A 27,787-nucleotide genomic window follows, 5' to 3' on the forward strand; every position below is an offset into this window, starting at 1 on the left:
AGCCAGTGGAGTTTATAAAGGACGGGGGTGATATGGTCACGGATCGAGGTGTGTGTGAGTAGACGGGCAGCGGAGTTTTGAATGTATTGAAGTTTATTGATGATTTTTGAGGGTGCGCCATAGAGGAGGCTGTTGCAGTAGTCCAGACGGGAGGTGATGAAGGCGTGGATGAGGGTTTCTGCAGCTGTGGAGGAGAGGGATGGACGGAGACGGGCAATGTTTTTGAGGTGGAAGAAGGCTGTCTTTGTGATGTGTTTGATGTGTTTGTCGAAGGAGAGGGTTTGATCAAGGATGATTCCAAGATTCCGGATGTGAGGTGAGGTGGATACTGGGAGACCATCAATGTTGAGGATGAAGTTTTGGGTGGATTTGGTGAGCATTTTTGGACCAATGATGATGAAGAATTAATAATTAATAATTAATGAAGAATTAATAATTTGTGTCTTGCATATGCCTTGAAGATGCTGTTGCTGCTCGAAGGAGAACTAGACTTTTAGGGTCTCGACCCGAAATGTCACACTCTCTCCTTCTATCCAGAGATTCTGCTTGACGCGCTAAGTTACTCCAGCAGTTTGCACCAATCCAATTCGCTGTTTTGCAATCTACAAATGAGAAGGAATAAGTACAGGTGTATCCTTGGGGATTGGTCCGAGCATCTCATTGTTGATAATAATGCTCTTTGACACATATTCGGTACTATTTTTAAACCTGAAGCACATGTAAACGTCACAAAAGCAGTCTGAGTGAAAGGCTCCTCGCTCCTCCCCCAACTCGCAGCCATTTTATACTCGCGACCCTAGTACTTCACGTGGCTTCGCGGCCAAAATATTAATTTATTGACGAATAAAACTACAGCTTCAGAAAAAAAGCAAACATTACAAGGGGCGATGACTTTCTTTTACATCCTTTGATAAAGAAGAGACAGGTATTGGTGCTGAGAACAGCCGTTTTCCGGCACGCTGCTCCCTCCGCCATTTTACAACAGTCCTCAGCCTTCCTTGGCGTTAACAACCCTGTGCCCCAGAGATGTTGAGTTACTGTAGCAGCCGCTTGTTATTACATGGTCAGTACACATTGTCCAGTTACCAGCGCTGAGCGGAGCCGCTGCCATTTTACAACAGTCCTCACTCAGCCTTGGCGTTAACGCACCCGGAGCATCACCCAACCCTGTGTCCCAGAGATGTTGAATTACATGTTGAGCTGCAGCCGCTTATTATTACATGGTCACTACACATTGTCCGCAGTTAACAGCGCTGAACGGAGTCGCCGCCGCCATTTTACAGCCAAAATACATTTGGCGCGAGTGCGCGTCACGTTCTTGACGCCGCCCTGATTGGCCGCTGCCGCTGACCAATGGGCTTTGAGCTGCACTCGATACCCGCAGTGGTGATTGGCGGACGCCAGGGCTGCCGCGTAACCCGGCATTCGATTGGTCGCCTGGCGGCGGGGTGGGCCCGCCGTGGGCGGAACGGGATCACGTGCCTGGGCCGTCGTTCAAAACGGTGACGTCAGCAGCCGCCGTTCCTTTGCTGCGCAGCTCGTACCGCCGCCACACGTGGTCTTAGCGCCGTCCGAGCCGCGTCTGTGTCCGTGTCCGTCCGTGTGTGTGTGCGCGCGGGAGGATCAGTGTGTGCAGGAGCATCAGCACCCAGCCGTGTGTGTGTGTGTGTGTGAGGATCAGAGCCGTGTGTCCGAAATAATCAGCGCGTTCCACGGTAGCACAATGGTGAAACTAGCCAAGGTAAGGTATTGTCGAGTGGGCCGTAGGCCGAACGAGGCGCTGCCTGAGGGAAGCGCCGCTCCGAGCGGGGCCTTGATTTCCACCCGGAGCCTGAGTTGAGGGCGCGTGAAGGCCGCTCGCCGATTCATATGATCGGCTCCGCCGGCCCTTCTCCGGCCTCACCCCGGGGTTTCGGCCTCTGCCTGCACCTTAACTCGGGTCTCGGCTCCGCGCCCCCCGCCGCGCTCCGGGGCCAGGACGGGTTCCCGCCATCGGCCTCCTGCTCCACATCTAGCTAGCGGACGGCGGGGCGCGCGGCCGCGTCCACCCCTCGTGGCGCTCAGCCCCGCGCGCGCCCCAACGTGTGTGCTCGCGGCCCCAGCGCGCCCCCGTCCCGTCGTCGCTCAGCGGGCACATGGACGCCTCGGCCCCGCCACGCGCGCGCTCACGGCCTCCGCCTTGTGCGCCACCACATGGAGCACGTGTGAGCGACCACAGGCTGGATAGTGACTTTTACTCGCTTTGCTTGATCCTATTTAGGTCATTACATAAATAATCTCATTAATGATGTATTACTAGAGTTATACGTTAAACGATAGAAGTATTAGTAAACTTGATGAACCCCACCTTGGGGACAGGAATAGCATTACGGAGCAGTGAGATTATAGCAAATGGCTGTTTGAAGAAATACTGAACTTGTGTCGTAATACGTTTACAGTTCATAGTTTTGGTTGGGCAAAAAAGTGACAACAATTAGCAGAATTTGTGAATCTTTTTTCCCCAATGTCCCAATTAAAGTGTTTATATTACAAGAATGACATTTTTACTTTGAATTCTAATTTTTTGGAGTGTTATTGTCATGACTTCAGGCAGGAAAAAAGCAGGCAAAACCCAAAAAGGCTGCACCACCTCCACCGCCAGAGGATTTTGAAGAGTCCAGTTCTGAAGAGGAGAGTGAAGAGGAGGTAATTGTAACACTTGACCATGGATCGGTTTCTTGTCATATTAATGTGGGCATTTATGATTTATTTGTAGATTGATGATATCTAGCTGCAATAGCCAGCCTGGTGAAGTGTTCAAGTAGTTTCCTTGATGGAATTTTAAAGGGGAACTAGGGTGGACCTGTTGGGCCCAAAGCTCCTACATTGGTCTAGCACCGTCCACTCACCCACTCCATGCCCCCTCAACCCACCTTATCTTCTCACCCACTCCATTCCCCCTCAACCCGGGCATCAGTCAGATCCCCTCCCCTACAAGAGATTAATATATATTAATAGATGTACAATATAACATTTTATATTCTCACATTATTATATTTTAAGTATTATTATATTATATCATTATTTTTATTATTACCCTGGGGGGAGTGTGTGCTGCCATGCCCGCTGGGGTTTTTAGTCCAGTGATGGTCCGGGGCGCTGGGGTCGGGTTGGAGTGTGGAGTACAACCTGGTGGACAACGTGGCTCATCCTCCCACTCCCCATTGGCCACCACTCCTGTTATTTGGGCAGGTCCCGTCCCCTCCGAGTTCCCAACTGCATATTCCCTGGGTTCCTCTCTTCCCTCACCCACTCTATCCCTCCTTAAAACTCCCCCATGGCCGCGGGAGAGGGAGCCACTCACCCCGTGGCCGGCCACAGAGGAGCTCTCCTCACCCCCTCCCCCGATTGGCCGCCACTCGGAATATTTACAGTAGAGAATGATCTAGATGGGGCGAAACGACCCAAAGGTTAATAGTTAAAGCACCAAAGAGCATAGAATGAAGACGCAAGAGGCTGCAGGTGCTGGTATTTTGAGCGAAACACAATGCTGGCCCATTAAACAGGCCCAACGAGTCCGCAACGACCAGTGATTTCCGCACACTAACACTATACCATACACTAGGGACCATTTACATTTAGACCGAGCGAATTAACATGCAAATCTATGTCTTTGGAGTGTGGGAAGAAACAGAAGATCTCGGAGAAAACTCACGCAGGTCACGGGGAGAACGTACAAACTCCGTTCAGACAGCCCCCGTAGTTGGGGTCAAATCCAGGTCTCTGGCACTGTAAAGCCATAGCTCTACTGCTGCACTCTTGTTCTGGTAGTATCTTCGGAGAGAATGAACAGATAACATTTTGGGTTGGAACCACTGGCGTTTGATCGTGATTTTAAATTGTTTTTAACTTGCTTCTAATTTAGGAACTGCCAGCAGCTCCCGTTAAAAAGACTGCCACTCCAACTGCTAAGGCAACCCCACAATCTGTCAACAAAAAGAATGGCAAGGCTGTAAAAAAAGAGAGTAGTGAGGAGGAGGAGGATGACGACGATGAAGAGGACGATGAATCGGGTGAGTATTCAATGTTTGTGCTAGTTTTTATCTAATCTGTTAGGGCGAATGATCAAACACGTGGGCAGATTTTAAGAAGCCTTTAATTGAGGGTATTTCTTGACTAAGCATTAAAGAACTTTGTAGTGGTAAAACTATCTTCTTCACTGTTTACTTTCTTTTGATTATTGACTTGGATGGGTGGTTGAAAGCTTTGTGGCCAAGTTTGCAGATGATATATGAAAATAGGTGGAGGGGCAAGTAATGTCGAGAAAGCAGGAACTCTGCAGAAGGACTTGGACAGGTTGGGAGAGTGGGCAGAGAAGTGGCAGATGGAGTGTAGTTTAGCAAAGTGTGGAGTCATGCATTTTGGTAGTAGGAATAAAGGTGCAGACTATTTTCTAAATGGGGAGAGAATCCAGAAATTGGAGATGCAAAGGGACTTGGCAATTCTGGTGCAGGATTCCCAAAAAGTTAATCTGTAAGTCAAATCGGTAGTAAAGAAAGCAGACACAGTGTTAGCATTTATTTCAAAAGTACTAGAATACAAACACGAATATAATGCTAAGGGTGGTGAATCCATGGAATTCTTTGCCTGTGGAGGCCAAGGCAGTGGATATTTTTAATGGCAGAGATAGATTCTTGATTAGTACGAGTGTCAGGGGTTATGGGGAGAAGGCAGGAGAATGAGGTTAGGAGGTTGAGACAGATCAGTCATGATTGAACGGCGTAGAGTTTATAGTTCCCTAATTCAGATGAAAACATATGTGTGAATTCAGTTCTTAAGGAGAAACTAAACAACATGAAACTTTTCATTCAGAAGAAGAAGAATCGGAAGAAGAAAAACCTGTGGCCAAGCAAGCTGCTAATTTGATTAAAAAAGGGGCCGATGAGGATGACGATGATGAGGAGGATGATGGTAAATATTATGTCATTGTTCTTTTTTTACTGAATACTTTTGAATTGACTGCAGGGCCCTGTTCGGCATATTTGTGCACTGCTGTGATTCTTGGGATCACTTTTTCTCATTCACTTTCTATTTTGTTGGGAAAATATCTTTTGTCATCGATGCCCATCAGTCCACATTACTTGTGCCGAATTTGGTGCAAAGTTAAACCAATCGCATCTCTATCTCTCCATTCCCTCTTTGTGGGCCTGTGCAGATGTAACTATCATTAATGTTTTGGCTTTTAACCCTGGCGGTGTGTTCCATGTGCCTACCCGTGTGTGTGTACACACAGCTTGCCCTGCACATCTCTTTTCAAACTTTCACCCTTTGACCATAAAGCTTCCTCTGGTATATTAAATAACCCCTGGGAGGAAACTTATGACGATCTACCGTATGGGTTGAATTTGCGAACTGCGGCCGGGGCTCTGGAACTCCAGCCCTGCTGGAGACAGCACATCTATCCCCATAGCCGACTTCCTTGGCCTGCTGGATAAACCAGCAAAGCTCTGGAACCAAGAGTGCCAGAAAAAGCGTGGTGGAACTGTAATGAGTAAATATTAAATTTAAGTGCAATATTATATAACTAAATTAATTAAGACAAGGTTAAAATATAAAACACAGCAGAAAAACCAATTGGCACCTTTTTGGGCTGATTATCAATTAATGTGGGAATTTACTTAAACGTTATTAGTATACAGTAACATTCACGTTATTTTGTAATGTCTGTTTTTACTTTGAAATTAACTAAAAAGAGGCTTGAAATGGTAACTTTGTGTGTAAATTTTCAAAAACTTTCCGATTATTTGACCCCTGCTATACACCTCGTGCAAGCGCGCGGCTCTTTTCCTCTTTTTACCTCACTCGCATGTCTGGTCCTGGCAACATTCTGGTGAAATCTTCTGCATTCTCTCCAAGGCCCCCACATCCTTCCAGTGATGTGATGATCAAAATTACATTCAATTCCAAAATACTGTTGCAACATAATTTCTTGATGCTTGTACTCAATACCCTACCCATACTTGGGCTTCCACTTTCAGGAAGCTATGGACTTAGCCAAGACCCCTCAGTACATTGGCACCATTACTGTATACTTTCTACTTGCATTTGACCTCTAAAGTGCAACACCTCACACTTTCCTGAAGGTGGTTGTGAGAATTGACAGGAGGGAAAGCATTTGGTATTTTAGAATGGAGGGAGAGACTTCCCCAGCTAAGTAGGTAATGCACTTGATAATGACACAATACTTGGATGTGTTAATCCTACTGATATTGCTTGGTAAATGTTATATTGCAACTTACCAAGTACCCACCTTACACTGACTAGCTCTTGTTTCTTTCAGGTCACTTTGTTCTTTAGTTCACCAAATGGTATACAGCATTAATGAAAACTGTCCAGACATCTTGTGACTTTGAGCCGTAGGGGGGCTGAAGCTGTAAAATACTTTATACATAGAGCAGTGCAGCACAGCACGAGAACATGCCCCTTGACCCTCAATATCTGTCAGACACTAAGTGAAACTAAATCGGCCTGCACATAATCCATGTGCCTATCCAATAGTTTCTTCATCGCGCCGAACGTATCTGCCTCAACCACCACCCCAGCATTCCAGACACTCGCCACCCACTTTAAAAAGAAAAGCTTGTCCCATAAATCTCCATTAAACGCTTGCCTTTCCCATCCTGGGGGGGGGAAATCAACCCCTCATTTTGTCAGTAAACCAGTTCATATGACCAAGTTACTGTTGGTCCTGTTCATCTTAATTGAACACAATAATCTGGAGAATTTTACTGAAAACTCATTGTGGCTTCATACGCTTAACATCATTCTGTGTGGGTAGATAGTTCTGTATTCAACTGACGAATACTCCCGCATATACAAGGCCCTGTGTTGGGAATCCAACATAGCCTAATTTTTGCCGCTGTATTGAGGGATGGCTCTCAGCTGACAATGTTGTGTTTGTTGCATTGCAGCTGTTTTGCCAGCTTCAAGGCTGGTTCTCATTTGTATTACTGGCTTATATCCCCATAGTTCGCCCAATAAAAATGTGGGCGGAAATCGTTTATTTACATTAGAGTTTTGATCATGACCATGCCACCGAAAGTGATGCAAGTGGAATTCCTTCGATTTGTTTGTGAGTCCGAATGGATGTGTTGTGGTTTTGGATTCTGTTCACGATGAAAATTGCACCTATTCTGTGCCTGGTAGTTTTCTCCAACACTATTTCTAATCGCCTCTGATTCTATCCTGATTTGGTTTCCATCAGTTGGATTTTCAGGTACAGGCTTTTTTGTTTTCTTTATGCTATTTATTCAATTTTTATTTTAGAATCTGAAGAGGAAGAGGCAATGGATACAGCACCTGCACCCAAAGGGAAAAAAGCTGGAATGCTGAAAGTTAAGGGTGGTGATGAGGAGGAGGCGGAGGATGATGATGACGAGGATGACGACGAGGATGATGACGACGAGGATGATGACGACGAGGAGGAAGATGGTAAGTTTAATGACATCTAAATGTTAAACGTTTTGTGCCGTGAGAATTAAAAATTCCCCGTGCTAAGACGCAGCATTAATTAGTGAACAAAATATGCAGCAGAGATGGGTGTGTAGCAGGCCCATGTGAATTTTTTACAAACTTCCTATGATAAGTAAATCATCCCATCATCAAATACAAACTAACGGAACTGACTTTATTGCAGGCATTAAAGAAGCAATCATTTGTAATTGCTGCCTTAAGTAGAGATTTCCCGTTTAGTTGTAACTGATTCATAACTTGGTTATGGTGTAAATAGGCTTGTCTATCTGCCATATTCTGTGGATGAATTGTACAATTAAGTTCGAAAGGGGACAGAGATTTACAAGGACGTTGCCAGGACTTGAGTTATAGGGTGTGGTTGAGCAGGCTAGAACTTGGAGCGCAGGAGGAATCGGGTGTTATGTGATGGAGGTGTATAAAATCATGAGTGGACTGGATAAGGTAAATGCAGTCTTTTACCCAGAGTAGTGAAATCCAAAACGAGGGGACATAGTTTATGGTGAAGGGGGAAGATTTAATAGGAACATGAGGCGCAGCTTTTTTACACCAAGGGTATAGATGAACAAGCTGCCAGAGGAACAGAGATCAAACGTCGCCCATTCCTTCTCTCCCGAGATGCTGCCTGCTGAGTTACTTTAGCATTTTGTGAATAAATACCTTCGATTTGTACCGGCATCTGCAGTTATTGTCTTGTACTAAGCTGCCAGAGGAGGTCGTTGAGGTAGGTATTTTCACAGCGTTTAAGACTGGTACATGGATAGGATGGGGTTGGATGGATATGAGCCAAACGCAAGTGGGTGGGATGAATGTAAATGACCTTATCCCTAATGCACGGTTGATTGATCTGGGCAATTCCAGTCCCATTAGCCCACGTTCCTCAACCTTTCATAAATGAACAGGTATTTAAACAGTGCCCAACTTTGAGTGGTAAACGTTTTGGTTTTATCTTTTAGTCTTTTGCAACATCTTGACGGATATTCTTTTGTTGACTGGATTTTCTTTCAGAGGCAGCTGTGCCAGTGAAAGCAGGAAAGAGAAAGAAAGATGAGCAGAAGCCAGAGACTCCAGCTAAAAAACAGAAGACTGGCAATTGCGGTGAGTGCAAAGTCACATTGCTTTTATTAAAGGTTTTATTAAATGATTTTGTTAATTCACTTTTGGGCATAGAGCAGTACAGGTATGGGGTCTTTAGTCCAGTAGAAGTGTGCCGGACAGTTAAACTGATCTCATCTGCCTGTAAATGTTTCATACCCCTCTATTCCTATCACTTCTGCACATCTAAAAGCCTCTTAAATGTCACTATTGTATTTATCAGCACAACTCCAGGCAATACATTCCAGACCCTCACTACTGTGTGTGTGTGCGTATTACAAAATATGCCTGGCACGTCTCCTTTAAACTTTTCCCCTTCTTTCCGTGCAGCTATGCCCCCCTCTAGTAATAGTCATTTCCACCTGTGATGTGAAAGGTTCTGACTTTCTACCCGCTCTGCTTCTCATAATTTTATATACATCTATCATGTCTATCCAATCACTCTGTAGCCAAAACCCTCTAATCCTGGCAGCAACCTGGTAAAACTGTGCCTTTTCCAAAAACAGCACAGCTTTCCTCTTGTGTAGTGACCGCACACAATGGAGAACTGTGCACAATACTTCAAATGCAGCCTAACCAAAGCCCCATAGAGCTGTATTATGATTTCCTGATTCTTCCCGAGTCTTGATACAGGGGGTTAATACGACAAGCATACCATACGCCTTCTTTACAACTATATCTACTTGTGCTGCCACCTTCAGTGAGTTATGAACTTTGACTCCAAGATCCCTCTACACACCAACGCTACGCCTCACACTTGTTGGGTTACACTCCATCTGCCAATTGTCCGTCCTTTTCTGCAGCTGATCTTTTCCCCGCTATTCCCTGCCGGCCTTTGTCGCTGTTGATCTTCCTCAAGTTTGATGTCGGCAAACTTGCTCATCAATCCATCTACATTTCCATCCAAGTCATTTATATTTTATATATATATATATTGTAAATAGCAGAGGTCCCAGCTCAGATCGCCGTGGAATTCCACTGGACACAGACCTCTGGCCTAAATGTTTTCCTTCCACCATGGCCCTCTGTTTTCTACGAATAAGCCCGTTCTGAATCTGTACGAACAAGTTATGAATTCTATACATCATACAATCTACTTATCTAATTTGAATCTAATAATCCAAATTATTGATTCTACTACTTGCACATGTGATGACCATCAGAAGGGACTTAATACTGAATTGTGTGATGCTTGTTTTATTTCTGATGTGTTGGTAGTGTACCTTATTGGTTATCGAAGCATTGGAAGGATCCTCTTTTAAAATGTTCTAATTTTCGTCTTCAAGCAGCTTTTTCGCTTTTTGTTGGAAACCTGAATTCTGAAAAAAACTTTGACGAATTGAAGAAAGCGCTGAACGACTTCTTCACGAAAAAGAAACTTACGGTTGCAGGTGTCCGAATTGGATCAAGCAGGTACTTTGGCCACAATTAGAACAGGGAAAAGGTCCATGCAGATGCCTAGTTGAGGTTAATGAATGGCTGTGCATGTATTGATTGGACATTGGCAAGATTGATTTACTGTGGGATCAGACTCTTAGCTGATATGTCTGTGGCCAATTGATCTTTTTTCCAAAAGCAGTGGGTCATCATAGGCTTTTTCCAACCAGGGGTAAAATTGAATGTTTTGTTTGATATGACCTGCTATTTCGCACATTCGGATCCTTCTAGAATTAGCAAAATTTGAAAAAACTCGTGTACAGTATTTCACATCTAGCCTTCAATTAACCTCAGCAAGGCATCTGAAAAGATTTTTTAATATTAGCTGTATTTTAAGTTTTGAGGTGTTTTTTAAAAATATATATTTTTGGTGATCAGCCTCGATTCATTCTGATTTTGAGCATTTTAAATTTCCTGATTAGGAAATTTGGTTATGTGGATTTTGAGACTGAAGAACAATTGGAAAAGGCATTGGAACTTAATGGCAACAAAGTGCTGGGGCAGGTGGTGAAACTTGACAGAGCACGCAGCAAGGATAACAACTCAGGTAATCAAGGTACAAATGAGCTTTTATTTTGCTTTGTACAATTTCTTTTGCTTTAGTTCAATTTCATAATTTTGCTGGGCATTGGCATAGAGCACATCTTGGTATTGCACCTTTTGTACTGGGGTTCCCTTGTTTAGGTTCAAGATACAGCATGGAAACTGACACTTTGGCGCACCAAGTCCCCACAACAGTCAAAATCTCCCGTTCACGCTAGTTCTATATTATTCACCCCCTATTCATTAGGTGTGGTTTTAGAGGCCAGTGGAGCTACAGACCATGTCTGGGATATGGGAGGAAAGCCAGAGCCCCTGGAGGAAACCACATTGCACCAGACGTCGGGATTAAACCTAGGTCTCTGTGCTTAAAATCAATCGTGTGTTTAGATCATCTCTTACCTTGCTCATTTCCTCTCTCTTCCAATAGTGCCCCCTTGACACTGAACAAATAATTTTGTGAATTTGCCCAAGCTGACTTGTATTTTGCAGTGGTCATATGTCGTTAAATATTTTTGGAAAACTAATATGAATCTTTTCCTACAGACAGGGATTGCAGAACATTGTTTGCAAAGAATCTTCCATTCAAGATAACTCAGGATGACCTTAGGGAGATTTTTGAAGATGCTGTTGATATTCGGATTCCAGTTGCTCGTGATGGCTCGGGGACTCGTGGGTATGTTTTAATGTCAGTGATTGATTTCTCTCTGTACCCCTTTGGTTAAATTTGCTGTTTTATAAAAATGGTCTCTAATTGGCTATTTCCATTCTCATTCAGCATTGCATATATTGAATTTGAAACTGAAGCAGCTGCTGAAATGGCGTTGAAAGAGAAACAAGGCATGGATGTTGAGGGTCGGTCCATCGTTATTGACTTCACAGGCACCAAGAGTACATTTGCTGCAAAAAGTGTGCAAACGCGGCAAGGTATGATTAAAAAAATATATAGAGTATAGCTGTTCACAAGACGTACAAACATTATGCCTTCTCCCTCTAACCGTTGACACTCGTACCAAAGATATCATGAATTGTGTGGAATCTTTGATAGCTGGAAATGATGAATCACGTTCTGATCGTTGTGATGAATTTGTGAAAAATTCCTCAGATAGTCAAGTACTGATCCAGCTCTTGGGAGTGGGAGAGCAGCAGAATCAAATAATAATAAAATGCTGAAAATCTTTACTTAGCAAGATGATTGCACTGAAATGATAATCCTTTAAAGGACGTATGCATGGGTGCAGCCTCATCTGTGTATTTGTGCTTTCAAATTTCCAACATTTGTTCTTGTATCAAAAGCTTGACGTTAATTTTGAATTGTAGGTTCTGATACACTCATGGTGAATAATTTGGCATATTCTGCCACTGAAATGAGCCTTCAGAATATTTTTGAAAAAGCATCATTGATCAAAATACCAGAGAAGAATGGCAAACCAAAAGGGTAAGATTTTATTTCAATCTGCACGATTGGTAGTTTTCAGCCAATTTCATTGCTGTAACAGTACATTTAAGAGCCAGTTTGTCTAAAAGGACACAACATTGACAGCATTCTTACAATTTTTGATCTCTTATTTCAAAAAGTAACATTCAAAGTTGTTAATTACTAGGCCCGTTGGGCCCGTCCTCGTAGGGTTTCCATTGCGACCTGGGAAAAAAAATAAAAATCAATCTCTGGGGGGAGAGGAGGAGGGGGGGGGGCGGAGAGGAAGGGGGGGCTCACCCCCTCCACTCGCCCCACCCCCATTCTCACTGTCTCCCTCCCACCCCCATTCTCACTGTCTCCCTCCCACCCCCACTGTCACCCTTCCCCCCCACCACCACCCCCCTTCTCCGCCAATCTTACCACCACCCTTCCCTCCACCCACTCGCGTCCACGTCCACTCCCCTCCATAGAGACGTTGGCGGCGAAAGAGGGGGGGGGGGGGAACAGCAGTAGAGCTCTCGTCACCCCGCATTGACAGGCAATGTCGTCAGTCGGGCGGGTGCCGCATCCCCCAGCCCCCGAGCGGGAGAGGCGACTGAGACTACATCACCCGGCGGTCAGCTCTGCCCGGCCTGAGTAATGTCAGATGCGGGGACGGGCGGCGGTGCACGGGGGGAGCGCATTAAAGTAAAGGTCCGGGGGGGGGGGGCATTAGTTAATGTTCCGCGCGGGGGGGGGAGCTGTGCCCGTGCGGGAGGGGGGACGCGACGGATAGTGCGGCGGTGCGCTGGGTCCGGGCGATAGCGGGGTGAGGGTCTCCCGGGTGTGGGAGAGAGGAGAGAAGCAAGAGGAGAGGGGAGCCGGTGATCACGGGCAGGCGGCTCCGCTAACGGCGTCCATGTCGTTGGTGCGAGTGAGGAGAGGACGCGCGTGCGTGCTGACGTCAGACGCACAGCAGCGCCACGCTGAAAACCTTCAATAAATCAGGAGGGGGGTAGCGCGAGCTCATCTCACAGGGGCATTGTGACGTCACACGCTGAAGGCCTTCAATAAAGCGCTTAGGAAAAAAAAGTTTTAACTTTAAAACCTCTAACTTAAAAAATATACGACCAAATTAAATGAAAATATCACGGCCGGTCGTCCGGGAGATTGGCGATTAAGGCGGTGCAAAAACCGTTGCGCTACGGTTCACCGTTTAGCCGAAATCACTGATATAAATAAATATACATATACATATATTCATACATATACAAGATCTGAGTTTTAGTAGTGTACTAGCACAAGTGTGCCCGTTGGGCCCGTCCTCGTAGGGTTTCCATTGTAACCGGGAGGGGAGTGGGGGGAGGGAGAAGGGGGGGAGGGGGAGGGGAGGGAGAAGGGGGGGAGGGGGTGGGGGGGGAGAGGGGAGGGAGGTGGGTGGGGGGGTGGGAGGGAGGGAGGGGGACCTCCCCTTTTCCCATTACCCCTCGTAGGGTTTCCATTGTAACCGGGAGGAGGGGAGGGAGGGAAGGGGAGGAGGGAGGTGTGGAGGGAGGAGGGAGGGGAGGGGGAAGGGGGGGAGGGAGAGGGGTAGAGGGAGGGAGGGGAACCACCCCTTTTCCCAGTACCCCTCTTTCCCCGTTGGGCCCGTCCTCGTAGGGTTTCCATTGTAACCGGGAGGGGGGGGGAGGGTGGAAGGAGGGGGGAGGGGGAGAGGGATGGAAGGGTGGAGGGAGGGGGGGGAGGGAGTGGGGGAAGGGGGGAGGGAGGGGGACCTCCCCTTTTCCCAGTACCTCTCTTTCCCCGTTGGGCCCTTCCTCGTAGGGTTTCCATTGTAACCGGGAGGAGGGGAGGGAGGGAAGGGGAGGGAGTGAGGAGGGGAGGGGGAGGGGGACCTCCCCTTTTCCCAGTACCCCTCTTTCCCCGTTGGGCCCGTCCTCGTAGGGTTTCCATTGTAACCGGGAGGAGGGGAGGGAGGGAAGGGAGAGGGAGGGAGGGAGGTGTGGAGGGAGGGAGGGGGACCTCTCCTTTTCCCAGTACCCCTCTTTCCCCGTTGGGACCGTCCCCGAGGGGTGAGGGAGGTGGGGAGGGAGTAGGGGGGGAGGGAGTGGGGATGGAGGTGGGAAGGAGTGGGGGGGAAGGGGGACCTCCCCTTTCTTTTTTCGTAACACTTGCCCCGGTGGCCCACGAGCATAGGGGCCCCATGCTGATCTGTGTATGTTAAGTGACTTGCAATTAAAAACACAACTTTAAAAAACAACCATTTGCTTTTCGCAACAATGTAGCCCAAGCATTGTGACGTCACAAGCTGAAGACCTTGGAAAAAAAAGGTTAAAAATTAAAAAATGTAAATTTGTAAAGAGCAGACACCCAATAGCAGCTGCTTGGCACAGGGGCATTGTGACATCACAATGAAGATTAATCCGCACCGCAGCGCCCCCCTTCTGTCAAAACTTCGATAAATCAGGGGGGGCAGCGCTTTAAAACCTCTGTAACTTAAAAAATATATGACCAAATTAAATGAAAATATCGCGGCCGGTCAGACGGGAGGTTGGTGATCAAGGCGGTGCAAAAACCGTGACGCGACGGTTTACAGTTTTGCCGCAATCAGTGATACATACACAAACCCAGGATACAAACATATTTATAAACAAGAAGTGAGTTTTAATAGTATATAGATAGATAGAATAGATAGATGTAACGTTTGTTATGTTTATATATTTTGATCTTAGATTTGCAATTGTAAAGTTTGAATCACCCGAAGACGCAAAAGAAGCTCTTGATAGCCACAACAATACAGAGGTTGAGGGGAGAAATGTGAGGTTAGAATTCTTCAACCAAGTGCAAAGAGGTGGTGATGGTCAGTAAAAGCGAGAATTCTCATATTTTTTCTGTTTTTCAACTGTTGATCGATAAGTTTACTGTGTAATGCCTGCTAATCATGTCACATTTTAGGACCCAGTAAGACCTTATTTATTCGTGGCCTTTCTGATGACACAACTGAAGACACATTAAAAGAAGCCTTTGAAGGAGCTGAGAGTGCCAGAATTGTGACAGACAGAGATACCGGAAGATCAAAAGGGTACTGCTTTCTAAATTATACTTTAGTTGCTTCTCATTGAGCTCCTTGCTGTCTTAATTAATGACAGTAGATGGATTCGCAAGAGAAGAAGATTAAAACATAGACTGCCCTGGAGTTATTAGTTTAAAGTGGTCAGAATGTGTTACATTTTTTATATGAGTGATATTGTGGAATACATTAATTCTGGTAATTTAATTTGCATTGCTTTATGAATAAAATTAATCCTGCCTTTTTTAGTTTTGGTTTTGTGGACTTCTCATCTGAAGATGATGCAAAATCGGCTAGGGATATGATGGAAGATGGAGAAATTGATGGGTGCAAAATTATACTGGATTTTGCTCGGCCCAAGAATGAAAGCCAGCGAGGTGGTGGTGGTCGAGGTGGTGGTTTTGGTAGAGGAGGAAGAGGAGGAAGAGGTGGATTTGGTGGCAGAGGGCGAGGTGGAGGTGGAGGTCGCGGTGGAGGTGGAGGTGGAGGTCGTGGTGGATTTGGAGGTAAGAAATGTCAATTCATCAGCATAAATTATTTATCATAAAGGTTCACAATCTAAATGTTTGCTTCCTTGAATTTGGTCGTTAACATCCTTTTGAATGTTGCCATTTTGTGTTGAGATAACGCCATATCGACTAGTTAATTCAGATACTGATTTGGTCCATTTCTGCCCTATTGGTGCTGTTTATTCCTGTCTGCCTAAACTGAGCTGGTTACCATTTAGCTTTCTTTACCACATGACATTAGCCCTAACCTAAACTTGTTTAGGTACTGATTGAGAATAATCAGCCAGGATCACATTGAATGGCGTGCTGGCTCGAAGGGCCGAATGGCCTCCTGCACCTATTGTCTAAACTTGTTTAAAATGTTACTTTTTGTAGTTTTCTGTTTAGTTGTCAAATCTCCTGTTTTCATAATGTGGTCAACAATTTCCTCTACTTTGTACATTTGATATTAAATCTATATTTCATTTGCAGGATTCAGAGGTGGAAAGATGGGCGGTCCTCAAGGAAAGAAAATAAAATTTGACTAAACTGATAGACTGCTATACCATGTTCAGACAGAGCCTCTGATCCACTCGATTGGACATTCCAGAGTTCTGCGTGGTCTGGAGAGCCCTGCAGTGAGTAGTGGGAGCTCCATGCTTCTGAATGGACTTGCAATTGACAGAAATTGTTGGTATACCTTTGTGGATTTTTGTCAAATTTATTAAGTATTCTGTTTCACTAATGTGTAAATGTACTGTTCCCTATGATTTTTTTAGTTACAATGTAAATGCAAAATAATGTTTTAGAATGTTGTGCTTGGCATACTGTCTCCGATGGATTAAAAGATCTTATTTCATGTTTTTGGTTTTCAATAGTGCGCATTAAAATGGTTATTAAACGTTTTTACAGTACTTCTAAAATACTTCAACTGAAACGCCACCAAAACTTTGGAGCTGGCACTTCTGTTTTCATACTGTAAATGGCAATGATTGAAGGAAATAACTTGTTTTGCAATTAAATTTTGTGCATTGTTGCAATTCAACAAGTAATTGGTGGACAACTGGTCTAATTCTCCATTTAAAAAATACATAAATCCAGGGCCAGTGGATTAACTTATCAGCACAACTCCAGATTAAAGTTGCAGTCTTCCTGATGTGTTGCTCACCTGGCATTTTTAATTTTCTGGGGAAATTTTGCCAACTGGCCTTGGTTTTGTCAAATTTTTTCACGTGCTTCCAACTTGACTAATTTATGGGGTAAGCAAGTGGCTTGATGTATACAGTCATACAGCACAGATGCAGATCCAGGGTAGTCCTATTTGGTCCATATCTAACCGTTCCTAACCATGTACATGTCCAACTGTCTTAACTATTTTTGTACCCGCCTCAATTATTTTGCCATTAGGGTAATCCATCAGGCCCTATTTACAATTACATTTGGTAATGTAAAACTGGAAGCCAGGATTGAAGGCTGACCAAGTAAGTACTTGAATCAGAGATTTTATTGGCATTATTCATGATAGTCCAACACAAACCATGCGCACCACAGTTAAAACAACAGCTCATTCTTGCAGGAATGCTGAAGTAAATGCTTTATAAGGAATTCTCTGCATAGTGTTTTTAAGTATTTATAATTATATTCCCATCTTATAGAAAGCAAGAGCACCTTGATTTTCTGTCTTTCAGATATGTGATGATGAGCTTTTCTATGCTCCTGAGCATATGGAAATAACTTTATATTGGGTTTTGTACCTTTGTCTGACTTTTCCATTTGTTTCATGTTGACACATTTGGGATTGTAGATTTGGGAGAGCTGTAGCTTGATTGAGTCAACTGTATATACACGGATTTTTGAATTTTTACAAATTAAAGTATCCAAGGTGCAAGATTGTAGACAATATTTTTTTGAAAAGTGGAATAAATGGACTTACTTCCCTGTTGAATGTGCATTAGTCTTTTGTAAGCTGTGAAAAAAAACCCTTGGGGTTTGCCAGTTTGAGACTAATGTTTAAGTATTTTTAAAGTGCTGTTCAACTGGGCTTGGGTAATTTGTTTTGGTTTTCGCTTTCCTCAGCAGTGGCTGGTAGATTCTGAGCAATCTAACCAGCCACTGTTTATTATGCTATAAATGTACATATTTCTACATATATATATTACCATGGTTTAATGAAAAGAAAGTCATTCTGTTGTTGACAGAACTGTAGGTGCTGGAGTCGCTCAGCAAGTGATGATTGCCACGGCCTGGTTGCGAATCATTTCCATAGCGAAGACAGAACCAAAGTACTCGTTTAACTGTTCTGCCGTTTCCTTGTTTCTCAATATAAATTCACCTGAGCAATTTCTGGAGTTTAAATCTTCCTCATTGCATCTCCACTGTCAACCTTTTAGGTATAATTTGCCAGACTATCCTAGCCAATTCCTGTCTCATATATTCAAAGTCTCCTTTATTCAAGTTCTGGAGCCTAGTCTGAATTAACCATGTCACTCTCCATCCCAATGCAGAATTCCACCATATGGTCACTTGCCCAAGGGGCCTTGCACAACAAGATCTCTAACTAATCCTCATTACACAACACCAAGTCTAGGAGCGCCTGCCCTCCAGTCAGTTCTACATATTGGTTAAAAACCCATCCTGTATACATTCTAGGAAATCCTCAGCACTGTTACCAATTTGGTTGACCCGATCTATATGTAGATGAAAGTCACCCATGATAACCGCTGTACCGTTGCTACACGCATCCCCAATTTCTTGTTTGATGCTGTCCCCAACCTCCCTACTGCTATTTGCTGGTCTATACAACAAGTGTTTTCGCAGTTCTACCCATACCAATTCTACAGCATCCAAGCTAATGTCTCCTTGATTTTGCATTAATCTCTTTAACCAGCAATGTCGCCCCTCCTCTTCCTTTCGGTCTATCCTTCCTGAATATTGAATACCCCTGCCTTGGTCACCCTCGAGCCATGTCTCCGTAATTCTAACTGTTATATCCCTTAACTACTAACTGCGCATTCAATTCGTCCACCTTATTTCGAATGCTCCTCTCATTAAGGTACAAAGTTTTCAGGTTAGTTTTTCTTATTTCCCTTCTACCTTTTGCTTCTGTCCTTTTATGGCCCTCTGTCCTGTTAGATTAAATGTGGACTTTTCCTCCACTATTTCCCACCCAACTGCCAAACTTGACTGCCAGAATGTTGGTCCCCTTCCAATTAAGGTGCAACCTGTCCCATTTGTACAGGTCACCCCTGCCCCTGAAGAATTTACAGTGATCTAGAAATCTAAATCCCTGCACAAACTTCTCAGCCATGCATTCAGATCCCCTATCTCCCTCTTCCTCCCCTCACTAGCACGAGGTACTGGAAGAGATAACCACCCTAGAAGCCCTGCTTTTCAGCCTCCTACCTAGTTCTCTATACTCATGTTGCTGAACCTCCTCCCTCTTCAAACCCACGCCATTTGTGCCCACATGCTCAGCTACTTCCGGTTGCTCACCTCAGTTTTAAATGGCCTCCCCTTTATTCTAAGACTGGCCCCTGGTTGTGGACTCTCCCAACATTGGGACCATTTTTCCTGCATCCTTCTAAACTCCAGTGAATATAAGCCTAGTCTTTTCAATCTTTTCTCGTATGACAGTCCCGCCATCCCAGGGATCAATCTTGTGAACCTACGCTGCACTGCCTCCATTACAACGATGTCCTTCCTCAAATTAGGAGACCAAAACTACACAATACTCCAGATGTGGTCACCAGGGCCCTATACAACCGCCGAAGAACCTTCTTTACTCCAATACTGAAATTCTCTCGTTATGAAGGCCGACATGCCATTAGCTTTCTACACTGCCTGCTGTACCTGCAAGCCAACTTTTGAGTGATTGGTGTTCAAGGACACCCAGGTCTGGCTGCACTTCCCCCTTAGCTAACCCGACACCATTGAGATAATAATCTGCCTCCTTGTTTTTGCCGCCAAAGTGGATAACCTCACATTTATCTACATTGTACTGCATCTGCCATGCATCTTGCCCACTCACTCAACCTGTCCAGATCACCCTGCAACCTCCTAACATCCTCTTCGCAGTTCACAATGCCACCCAGCTTTGTGTCATCTGCAAACTTGCTAGTGTTGCTTCTAATTCCTTCATCCAAATCATTAATATATATGGTAAATAGTGGAGCCTTGCGGCACTCCACTCGCCACTGCCTGCCATTCTGAAAAGGACCTATTTACTCCTACTCTGCTTCCTGTCTGCCAACCAATTTTCTATCCATGTCAACACCCTACCCCCAATACCATGTGCTCTAATTTTGCTCACCAATCTCCCGTGTGGAACCTTATCAAAGGCTTTCTGAAAGTCTAGATACACTACATCCATTATTATTACCTCTTTAATAATTGACTCCAGCATCTTCCCCACCACTGATGTCAGGCTAACTGGTCTGTAATTTCCTGTTTTCTCTCTCTCGCTCCTTTCTTGAAAAGTGGGATAAAAGTAACTATTCTCCAATCCACAGGAAGTGATCCTGAATCTATTGAACGTTGGAAAATGATCACCAATGCGTCCACTATTTCCAGAGCCACCTCCCTGAGTACCCTGGGATGCAGACCATCAGGCCCATGGGATTGATCAACCTTCAGTCCCATCAGTCTACCCAACACTATTTCTCACCTAATGCAAATCTCTTTCAGTTCCTCGATCCTCTGTCCTGGGAGATTGTGTCTTCCTTAGTGAAGACATCCAAAGTACCTATTCAACTCTTCTGCCATTTCCTTGTTACCTATAATAATTTCACCCGTGTCTTCCTTCAAGGGACCCACATTTGTCTTTGCTAATCTTTTTCTCTTAACATATCTAAAGAAGCTTTTACTGTCCTTTATATTCTTGGCTAGCTTCCCCTTGTACTTCATCTTTTCAGCCAATATTGCCCGTTTTGTTATCTTCTGCTGTCCTTTGAAAGCTTCCCAATCCTCTGGCTTCCTGCTACTCTTTGCTGTGTTATACTTCTTTTCTTTGAGTTTTATTCCATCCCTAACTTCCCTTGTCAGCCACGGTTGCCTCCTACTCCCCATAGAATCTTTCTTCCGCTTTGGAATGAAATGATCCTGTATCTTACGGATTATGCCCAAAAAATCCTGCCATTGCTGTTCCACCGTCATTTCTGCTAGGATCCCTTTCCAGTCACCCGTGGCCAGCTACTCTTTCATGCCTTCATAGTCCCCTTTCCCCCAGTTGTCCCAGCACTTTGTGTTTTGCCCCGGATTCCAGCACCTGTAGTTTCCTTGTGCCTGAGTGAGAATAAAGGTTGAGGGGCAGATAGTGTAGAGAAAGCAGGACTTGGACAGGTTGGGATAGTGAGCAGAGAATTGGCAGATAGAATATAGTGTAGCAAAGTGTGGAGTCGTGCATTTTGATAGGAGGAATAAAGGTGTAGACATTTTCTAAAGGGCAAGAGAATTCAGCAATCGGAGGTGCAAAAGGACTTGGGAGTGGCTGGTGCAGGATTTCCAAAAAGTTAATCTGCAAGTCGAATCATGAGTAAAGAAAGCAAAGTCATGGTGGTGAATCTGTGGAATTCTTTGCCACAGAAGGCTGTGGAGGCCAAGTCGGTGGATATTTTTAAGGCTGAGATACATAGATTCTTGATTAGTACAGGTGTCAGAGGTTATGGGGAGAATGGGGTTAGGAGGGAGAAATAGATTAGCCGAATGGCCTAATTCTACTATCACTTATGACCTGATAACATTATGAGATGGAAATGCCTCTGTGTAATGCAGTTCTTGCCCTGCAGATGGCAGCCTTGCTTTTAAAATGGCCATAATTTTGTAGAGAACTGCAAGGCCTGAAACTAGAAAATAGGACATTTAGATTTTCAAGTATATTACATTGCTATGTAATTACTATATTACCAGGTATATTATATTACTAAATCTGATATGACAGGTTGTCATCAAAAACATGTTTAATTATTTCCCCCAGCTCTTTTTTAAAGATTAGAAATGAATAGACGTGCAAAACTGAAAAAAAGGCACAAATTGCTTGAGTAACTGTGTCAGGCAGCAACCTTGGAGAACATGAGTCTGAATTTTGGGTCTCGACCTGAAACGTCATCTTTCCATGTTCTCCAGAAATGTCTTCTAACCCCTGAGTTACTCTAGGGAGGGATGGAGAGAGGGGAAGCAAGGGTTACTTGAAGTTAGTGAAGTCAATATTCCCATCTCCACCTCTTTCCGCAGAGACCATTCCCTCCGCAACTCCCTGGTTAACTCAGCCCTTACCATCCCCTCCCGAGATACTTTCCCCAGCTACCCCAGGAAATGCAACACCTGTCCCTACACCTCCTCCCTCAATTCCATCTAAGGACCCCAACAGTCTTCAGGTGAGACAAAGGTTCACTTGCACCTCCCTCTCCATCCCTCCCCTTCCGAGTTCTCCGATCCGAAACGTCACTCATTCCCTCCGTCCAGAGCTGCAGCCTGTTCCACTAAGTTACTCCAACACTTTGTGTCTTATCTTCTGTGTAAACCAGCATCTGCTGTTCCTTCTTACAGATTGGTCAACGCTTCTGCTCATTGTTGTTCTTCCTGACCTCAGAACATTGAGGCTAGTAGCAACACATTAACTGCCAGGATGCTAAGAAATCTTTGGTCTATAACAAGTGAATTCAAATGGTGAGCCATTTAGCCTGTTTCATCCAGAGAAAACCTTAACCATTGTGTTTAATTGTCATAAGTGCCAACAACAGAGCAGCAGTATAGCTGGCCTGTAAATGCATTAATAATAGGTAATAAATGATAGACAAAAATAAAATGTCAAAAATTAATAATCCCAGAGGTAGTGCAAAAATGCCCGAAGTCCCCAAAATGCAAACAAGGCAGTCCATTGTTTAGTTGATGTTCTACAGTGTTCAAGTGCCTAATGGTTGTAGGGAAGAAGCTGCTCCTGAACCTGGATGTTACAGTTTTAAGACTCCCGTACCATCTACCCAATAGCAGGAGTGAGGCAGCTTGATCAGGTCATTGTAAGCACATGAATAGTGACCGATGTTAATTGCTGAATGCAAAATCCAAACCTGAACATTGATTTAAATTGTCATACATATTTATCCTACCATCATAACCTGTTATAGTTTACCATTATAAATTGGAGGAACAGCTTGTCATATTTCGCTTGGGGAGCTTACACCCCAGCGGTGTGAACATTGACCTCTAACTTCAAGTAACCCTCGCTTTCTCTCTCCTTCCCTCCCCCTTTCCAGTTCTCTGACCAGTCTTACTGTCTCCGACCACACTTTATCTGTTTGCTTTGTTGTTACCTTCTCCCAGCTAACAATGTTCTATAATTCGTTTCCTTGATCTTCATTCCCTTTGTCATATTTTCACACCGTACACATCTATGTATCTCCCTCTCCCCAGACAGCCTGAAGAAGGGTCTTAACCCGAAACGTCACCCATTCCTTCTCCAGATATGCTGCATGTCCTGCTGAGTTAGTCCTGCATTTTGTGTCTATCTTTAGTTTAAACCAGCATCTGCATTTCCTTCCTACACATTATAAACTGTTTTCTTCTTCACATTTCCAGTTCTCTTGAAGGTGAAGAATCACCTAGTCGAACTGCAGAAATTCTCATAGACGTTTTATGCAACTCATGGGTATTTAAAAGTCCATATCTTTCTGCATTGTACCACACAAGATCCAGCATAATTTTCCTTTTTCTTTCATACTGCTCTGTTTTAGTGGTTTTCTTTTCACATCCTATCGAGTTAGGGTGAGGGTTTCACCTCTTCTGGTCCCCACTCCATCACAGAAATCCCTACCGTTTCTCCATCCCTCCTTTTTGCAATTTAAAACATAGTTTATAATTTTTAACAGTTTGGTAAAAAGCTTCCCACTGCTTCTGACAGATTTGCAGGTTATTTCCAGCACTCCCCGCTTTTAATCAAGATTAATATTCTAGTATGTGAAGCACCACATTCCTATTTTCAGTATTCCCAATTAGACCATCTATAAGAAATAAGTTTCATCTGCACAGATATTCAGTTACATTAAATAAAAGCCCAACCAAGCTTCATCTCCATGCCCTGTGGCATCAGCGAAGGTAACACTATAGAAAAACTGACCACAGGGTATTGACAATTCTCAGTCCTATGTTGAACAATTATCTATTTATTCGGGTAAGCAAATTAGCAACATGTTCAGCTTAAAGTAAAAAATACACAGTCTCAGTTCTAGAAAAATACTTTAGGTACTGTTTCTGCTTGAACAAGCTATCCATTTTCTTGCTTAAATATTTGAAATGAATACATTTAAGTAGGAATGATGGACAATGGCTGATGTTGATGGTCCCAATAGTTAATGACAAACGTGGCAAAGATAAGGTGAAATATAATAGCTGTTCCAATCTAAGGCTATGTTGTCCACACTGCCAGGAACCGGCAGGGTCCCAAAGGGTAGGATACCAATTGCAAGTCAGCCAAAATAAAGTGCAATTTAAAAAGCTACAGAACAAGGAGGCTATACAGGAGAAGCTAAACAGCCACTGATCTCACCAGTTTATTGCTGCACTTAGTCCTCACCATCAGCCCTGCTGTGTACATTAGGGTTAGGGCTAGAAGGCTCACCTATTTTCTTACAACAGAAGGAGGTAATTGAATCTATTCCAGCTCTCCGAGCAATCTCACCAATTGTTCAATAGTTCTTGCAAACCAAGCTGAAACGGTGAAAATGCCTCAGAAATGATCTGTGATTTTAATTCTACTTCTGATAGTGGACCTCAACACTATTGAATCTCAGAATCAGAGAAGAAAGCCACGTGGTATCGAACATAATCAGGCAACTAAAAGGGTTTGTCCCACAAGCGATTTTAAGGCGACTGCCGGCGACTAGGCTGTTGGAGTATAGCATCTCAGGAGAGAAGCAATGGGTGACGTTTTGGGTCGAGTTCCTTCTTCAGACTGATAGCATCTCAGGAGAGAAGGAATGGGTGATGTTTCGGGTTGAGACCCTTCAGACTGTTTTCGGGTCGAGACCCTTCTTCAGACTTAATTTGTGAATAAATACCGGCGACTAGGCTGTCGCCGACAGTTTGCCAGGGTGTCGTGGGCATGATCATGAGGAGTCTTCCAAAGATCGTAGTGGATCTCGGCTCGTCGCTGAGAAATTAAATGTTTTGACATTTCTCAGTGACAGCTGGCTTGTCGCCAGGTATCGTTGCTTATTGCGGGCGCTGTCAAATGCTATCCCCAGGTTTGATAGGTTCTCTTAAGAAGCACATAATATTAAAATAAGTAAAGTTATTTCAAAATACCATAAAATGCTTGTGTTTTAACGAATTTATTTACCGTCAGGACATTTGACAGGTCGATTGGAGGTAACAGTTTGACGGTCAGGTAAGCGTGGGAATTTTCGCTATGTTTTTGGCCTCAGCCATTACATTTAAAGTGAGCTCCAAACCCAGATATACATCTCCCTTACATTTTCAAAGAATGCCCACACACTTCAAAAAAATCCACTTAACCACTTTAAAGAATTTTTTTGTAATACAGCTATTAGTATTCCATGTTATAGTGAAGCTTGGTTTTTAAGTAACCCATACAAGGTGTTATAGTTCAAAACTCTCAAGTACATAACCGACTTGTCAGTGATTTCAGCGAAAACCAGGACGCCGGTGAAGCATTGACAGCGTGGGAATTTTCGCAATGTTTCAGAAGACGCTGTAATCTCGACCTGTCTCGGCATTGTCGTCGGGTAAAAGTTCGGCGATCTGCTACGACTTTGACAGTCGCCATAAAAATCGCCTAAGTGGGACAGGCCCTTTCTCAGGATGGTTTTATAGGCACATGCTTTTATTTGGAAACAACTAGTATGCTATTTCCCAGTGTTAAGGAATCTAAAGCCGAAAGGGATAGATTTAAGGTCAGTGGGGAAAGATTTACTGAATATGAATGAATAATTTCACACAGAGGCTGATGTGTGACCTGAGGAAATGGTAGAGGTGGATACATTACAATGTTTAAAGGACATTGGACAGGTACATGGATGGGAATGGTTCAGAGGGATGTGGGTCAAATGTACGTAAATGATATGAGCTTGGCTAGGCCACTTGGGATGGCCTTGTTTCTGTGCTGCATGACTTTGACCTCATATTGGCAGAATGGTGGCATGCGAACCATGATCCTAACTAACAGGTCTACGACAATACCTATCTCAGTGAAGACCCGTGTCATGCAAGGCTGATACTACCTCCACAATAAGTTAAATCCAATATGTACAATGTTGTACCCAGTCTCTATAAAGCTTCCCACAGGAGAAGAGTTAATCTGTAGGACAATATCCCTGTGATGAAGTGTGTTCACGTTTAAAATCACAGTGTGGAAACATGCCCTTCAGCCCGTTGAGTCCACGCCGACCATGATCACACATGCACTAGTTCTATTCTACACCCTCGGGATAATTAACCTCCAAACCTGGATATCACAAAATGCTGGAGTAGCTCAGCGGGTCAGGCAGCATCTCTGGAGAGAAGGAATGGGTGACGTTTCGGGTCGAGACCCTTCAGTATAATCACCATGTCACACCTGTAAACTGATGCCAAGTTACTGGGTGTGCATTTTTGTATGTCACCAAAAAATAGAACATGGTGCAGGTTCGGTCAGGCTTTATATGTGATGAATGGACTATTATACAAAAAACTGAAAATGCTGGTGATGTTCAACGGGTCCCAGGCAGCATCTGTGGAGAGAGAAACAGTCATGCTTTAGGTCAGTCACCCTTCCTCAAAACCTTTCTAATGACTTTTTTATTTCAGATTTCCAGCATCTGCAGGTTTTTTGTGATTTTAAACATTTTTACCGAACTCGCCAATAATAGCAGATACAAGGTAAGAGGGCAGTTGAATTATTGCATCGCTAATTTTAATGCCATTTTCAACTCAACTGAGTAATAAAATGTTGTAAATTCTTATTTCAATTTTGCATCACACGTCCCATTCGATGTATACTGTTTCTTCTGCTTATAATTCCCAAATTCCCCACACCTTGCCCCTCTCCTTTAAGTTTTCCGAATCACTATTATATTTCATCAACCCTTTTGTCACTCTTGATATATTCCCCAGCGCTGCATCCCACTTCACCTCTGCAAACTTTACTGAGATGCCTATGAAGCATTAAAGGAGAAAATAAAATGTATGTAATACCATTAAACTCGATTCATCTGACGCAGTTGAGACTTTGGTGAAGTGGGAATGAAAGACTTACCAGAATATTTTAATTAATACTGCAACTCAGTTAGGGAACCGGGACAGGACGTATTTTTGTGTGTGTACGTATGCGTGCGCGTGTGTGTCGGTATGTAAATATATATGATCTATATATATATATGTATTTGTGAGTATGTGTATATATACACACACTGAACTTTTTTTTCTCTCATTTATATTGTTTACAGTGTACTATGTTTACATGTTCTGTTGTGCTGCTGCAAGTAAGAATTTCATTGTTCTATCTGGGACATATGACAATAAAACACACTTGCCTCTTGACTAAAGGTAGCACAGGAAACAGCCAAGATACCAACACCAGGATTGAAGAGCAATTGACGGGCAGGGTTATATGGAAGGTGGGGGTACATGGCATGAGCTGCTGGAGGAAGTAGCTGAAGCAGGTATAATTCACATTTAAAATACATTTTAAAGACATTTGAAAAGTACATGGATAGGAAAGGTTTAGAGGGATATGGGCCAAATGCGGGAAAATGGGATTAGCTTAGATGGAGAACTGTGGCCTCCATGGAGGGTCTAAAGGACTGTTTCCATCACTTGCAGCTCACCACTGCCAAGATGAAGGAGTTAGTGGTGGACTTTAGGAAGAGAGGAACATCCCTGCCCACCTGCCTCCGTCAATGGTGTGGATGTGCAGGTTACCCAGGAGTACAAGTACCTTGGAGTTTACTTGGACAGTAAAGGGGACTGGTCCAGGAACGCTGAGGCACTGTACAAGGAAGGAGAGTCATCTGAACTTTCTGAGGATGCTCCAATCTATCAATGTCTGCAGTAAGATGCTGCAGATATTCTACCAATCAGTGGTGGCCAGTGCCATCTTCTATGGCGTTATGTACTGGGGCAGCAGGGCGAAGGCCGCGGAATCAAGTTCATCAGGAAGGCTGGCTCCGTCCTGGGAATGGAGTTAGGTTCATTGGAGGTGGTCTTGGAGGGGAGGATGCTCCTGAAACTGGGGAGCATCTTGGACAATACAACTGTTTG

The 27,787-nt window shown here is 44.0% G+C and overlaps 1 protein-coding gene and 2 non-coding genes across 7 annotated transcripts; all 3 read left to right on the forward strand.

The window, feature by feature from the left end:
• The first annotated feature begins 1,515 nt into the window (after positions 1–1,515).
• ncl (nucleolin) lies at positions 1,516–16,401 on the forward strand. Of its 5 annotated transcripts, none has more exons than XM_078410878.1 (15): positions 1,516–1,741; positions 2,590–2,685; positions 3,905–4,052; positions 4,852–4,950; positions 7,306–7,470; positions 8,518–8,607; positions 9,891–10,017; positions 10,464–10,597; positions 11,128–11,257; positions 11,360–11,508; positions 11,902–12,019; positions 14,713–14,840; positions 14,936–15,062; positions 15,300–15,556; positions 16,031–16,401. In XM_078410878.1, the coding sequence occupies exons 1-15, from the start codon at positions 1,724–1,726 to the stop codon at positions 16,084–16,086; spliced, it is 1,842 nt and encodes a 613-aa protein (XP_078267004.1). In that variant the 5' UTR covers positions 1,516–1,723; the 3' UTR covers positions 16,087–16,401. The 5 variants fall into 5 exon arrangements, with proteins under 5 accessions (XP_078267004.1, XP_078267007.1, XP_078267006.1 ...); XM_078410881.1 differs by having other exon boundaries at positions 10,464–10,588; XM_078410880.1 differs by having other exon boundaries at positions 4,855–4,950.
• Positions 9,747–9,816, forward strand: LOC144599726 (small nucleolar RNA SNORD82). The gene has a single exon (XR_013548026.1). It is a non-coding gene; the product is annotated as a small nucleolar RNA SNORD82 (small nucleolar RNA).
• LOC144599727 (small nucleolar RNA SNORD20) lies at positions 11,631–11,706 on the forward strand. The gene has a single exon (XR_013548027.1). It is a non-coding gene; the product is annotated as a small nucleolar RNA SNORD20 (small nucleolar RNA).
• Positions 16,402–27,787: the final 11,386 nt, after the last annotated feature.

Source organism: Rhinoraja longicauda, chromosome 13, assembly GCF_053455715.1.
Source record: "Rhinoraja longicauda isolate Sanriku21f chromosome 13, sRhiLon1.1, whole genome shotgun sequence".
Taxonomy (NCBI): Eukaryota; Metazoa; Chordata; class Chondrichthyes; order Rajiformes; family Arhynchobatidae; genus Rhinoraja; species Rhinoraja longicauda.

Excerpts from the sequence above, each read along its gene's own strand:
- ncl (XM_078410878.1), top strand. Across the intron at positions 4,951-7,305 it reads CGATGATGAGGAGGATGATG|AATCTGAAGAGGAAGAGGCA; the intron begins GTAAATATTATG and ends TTTTTATTTTAG. Across the intron at positions 12,020-14,712 it reads AAGAATGGCAAACCAAAAGG|ATTTGCAATTGTAAAGTTTG; the intron begins GTAAGATTTTAT and ends TTTTGATCTTAG.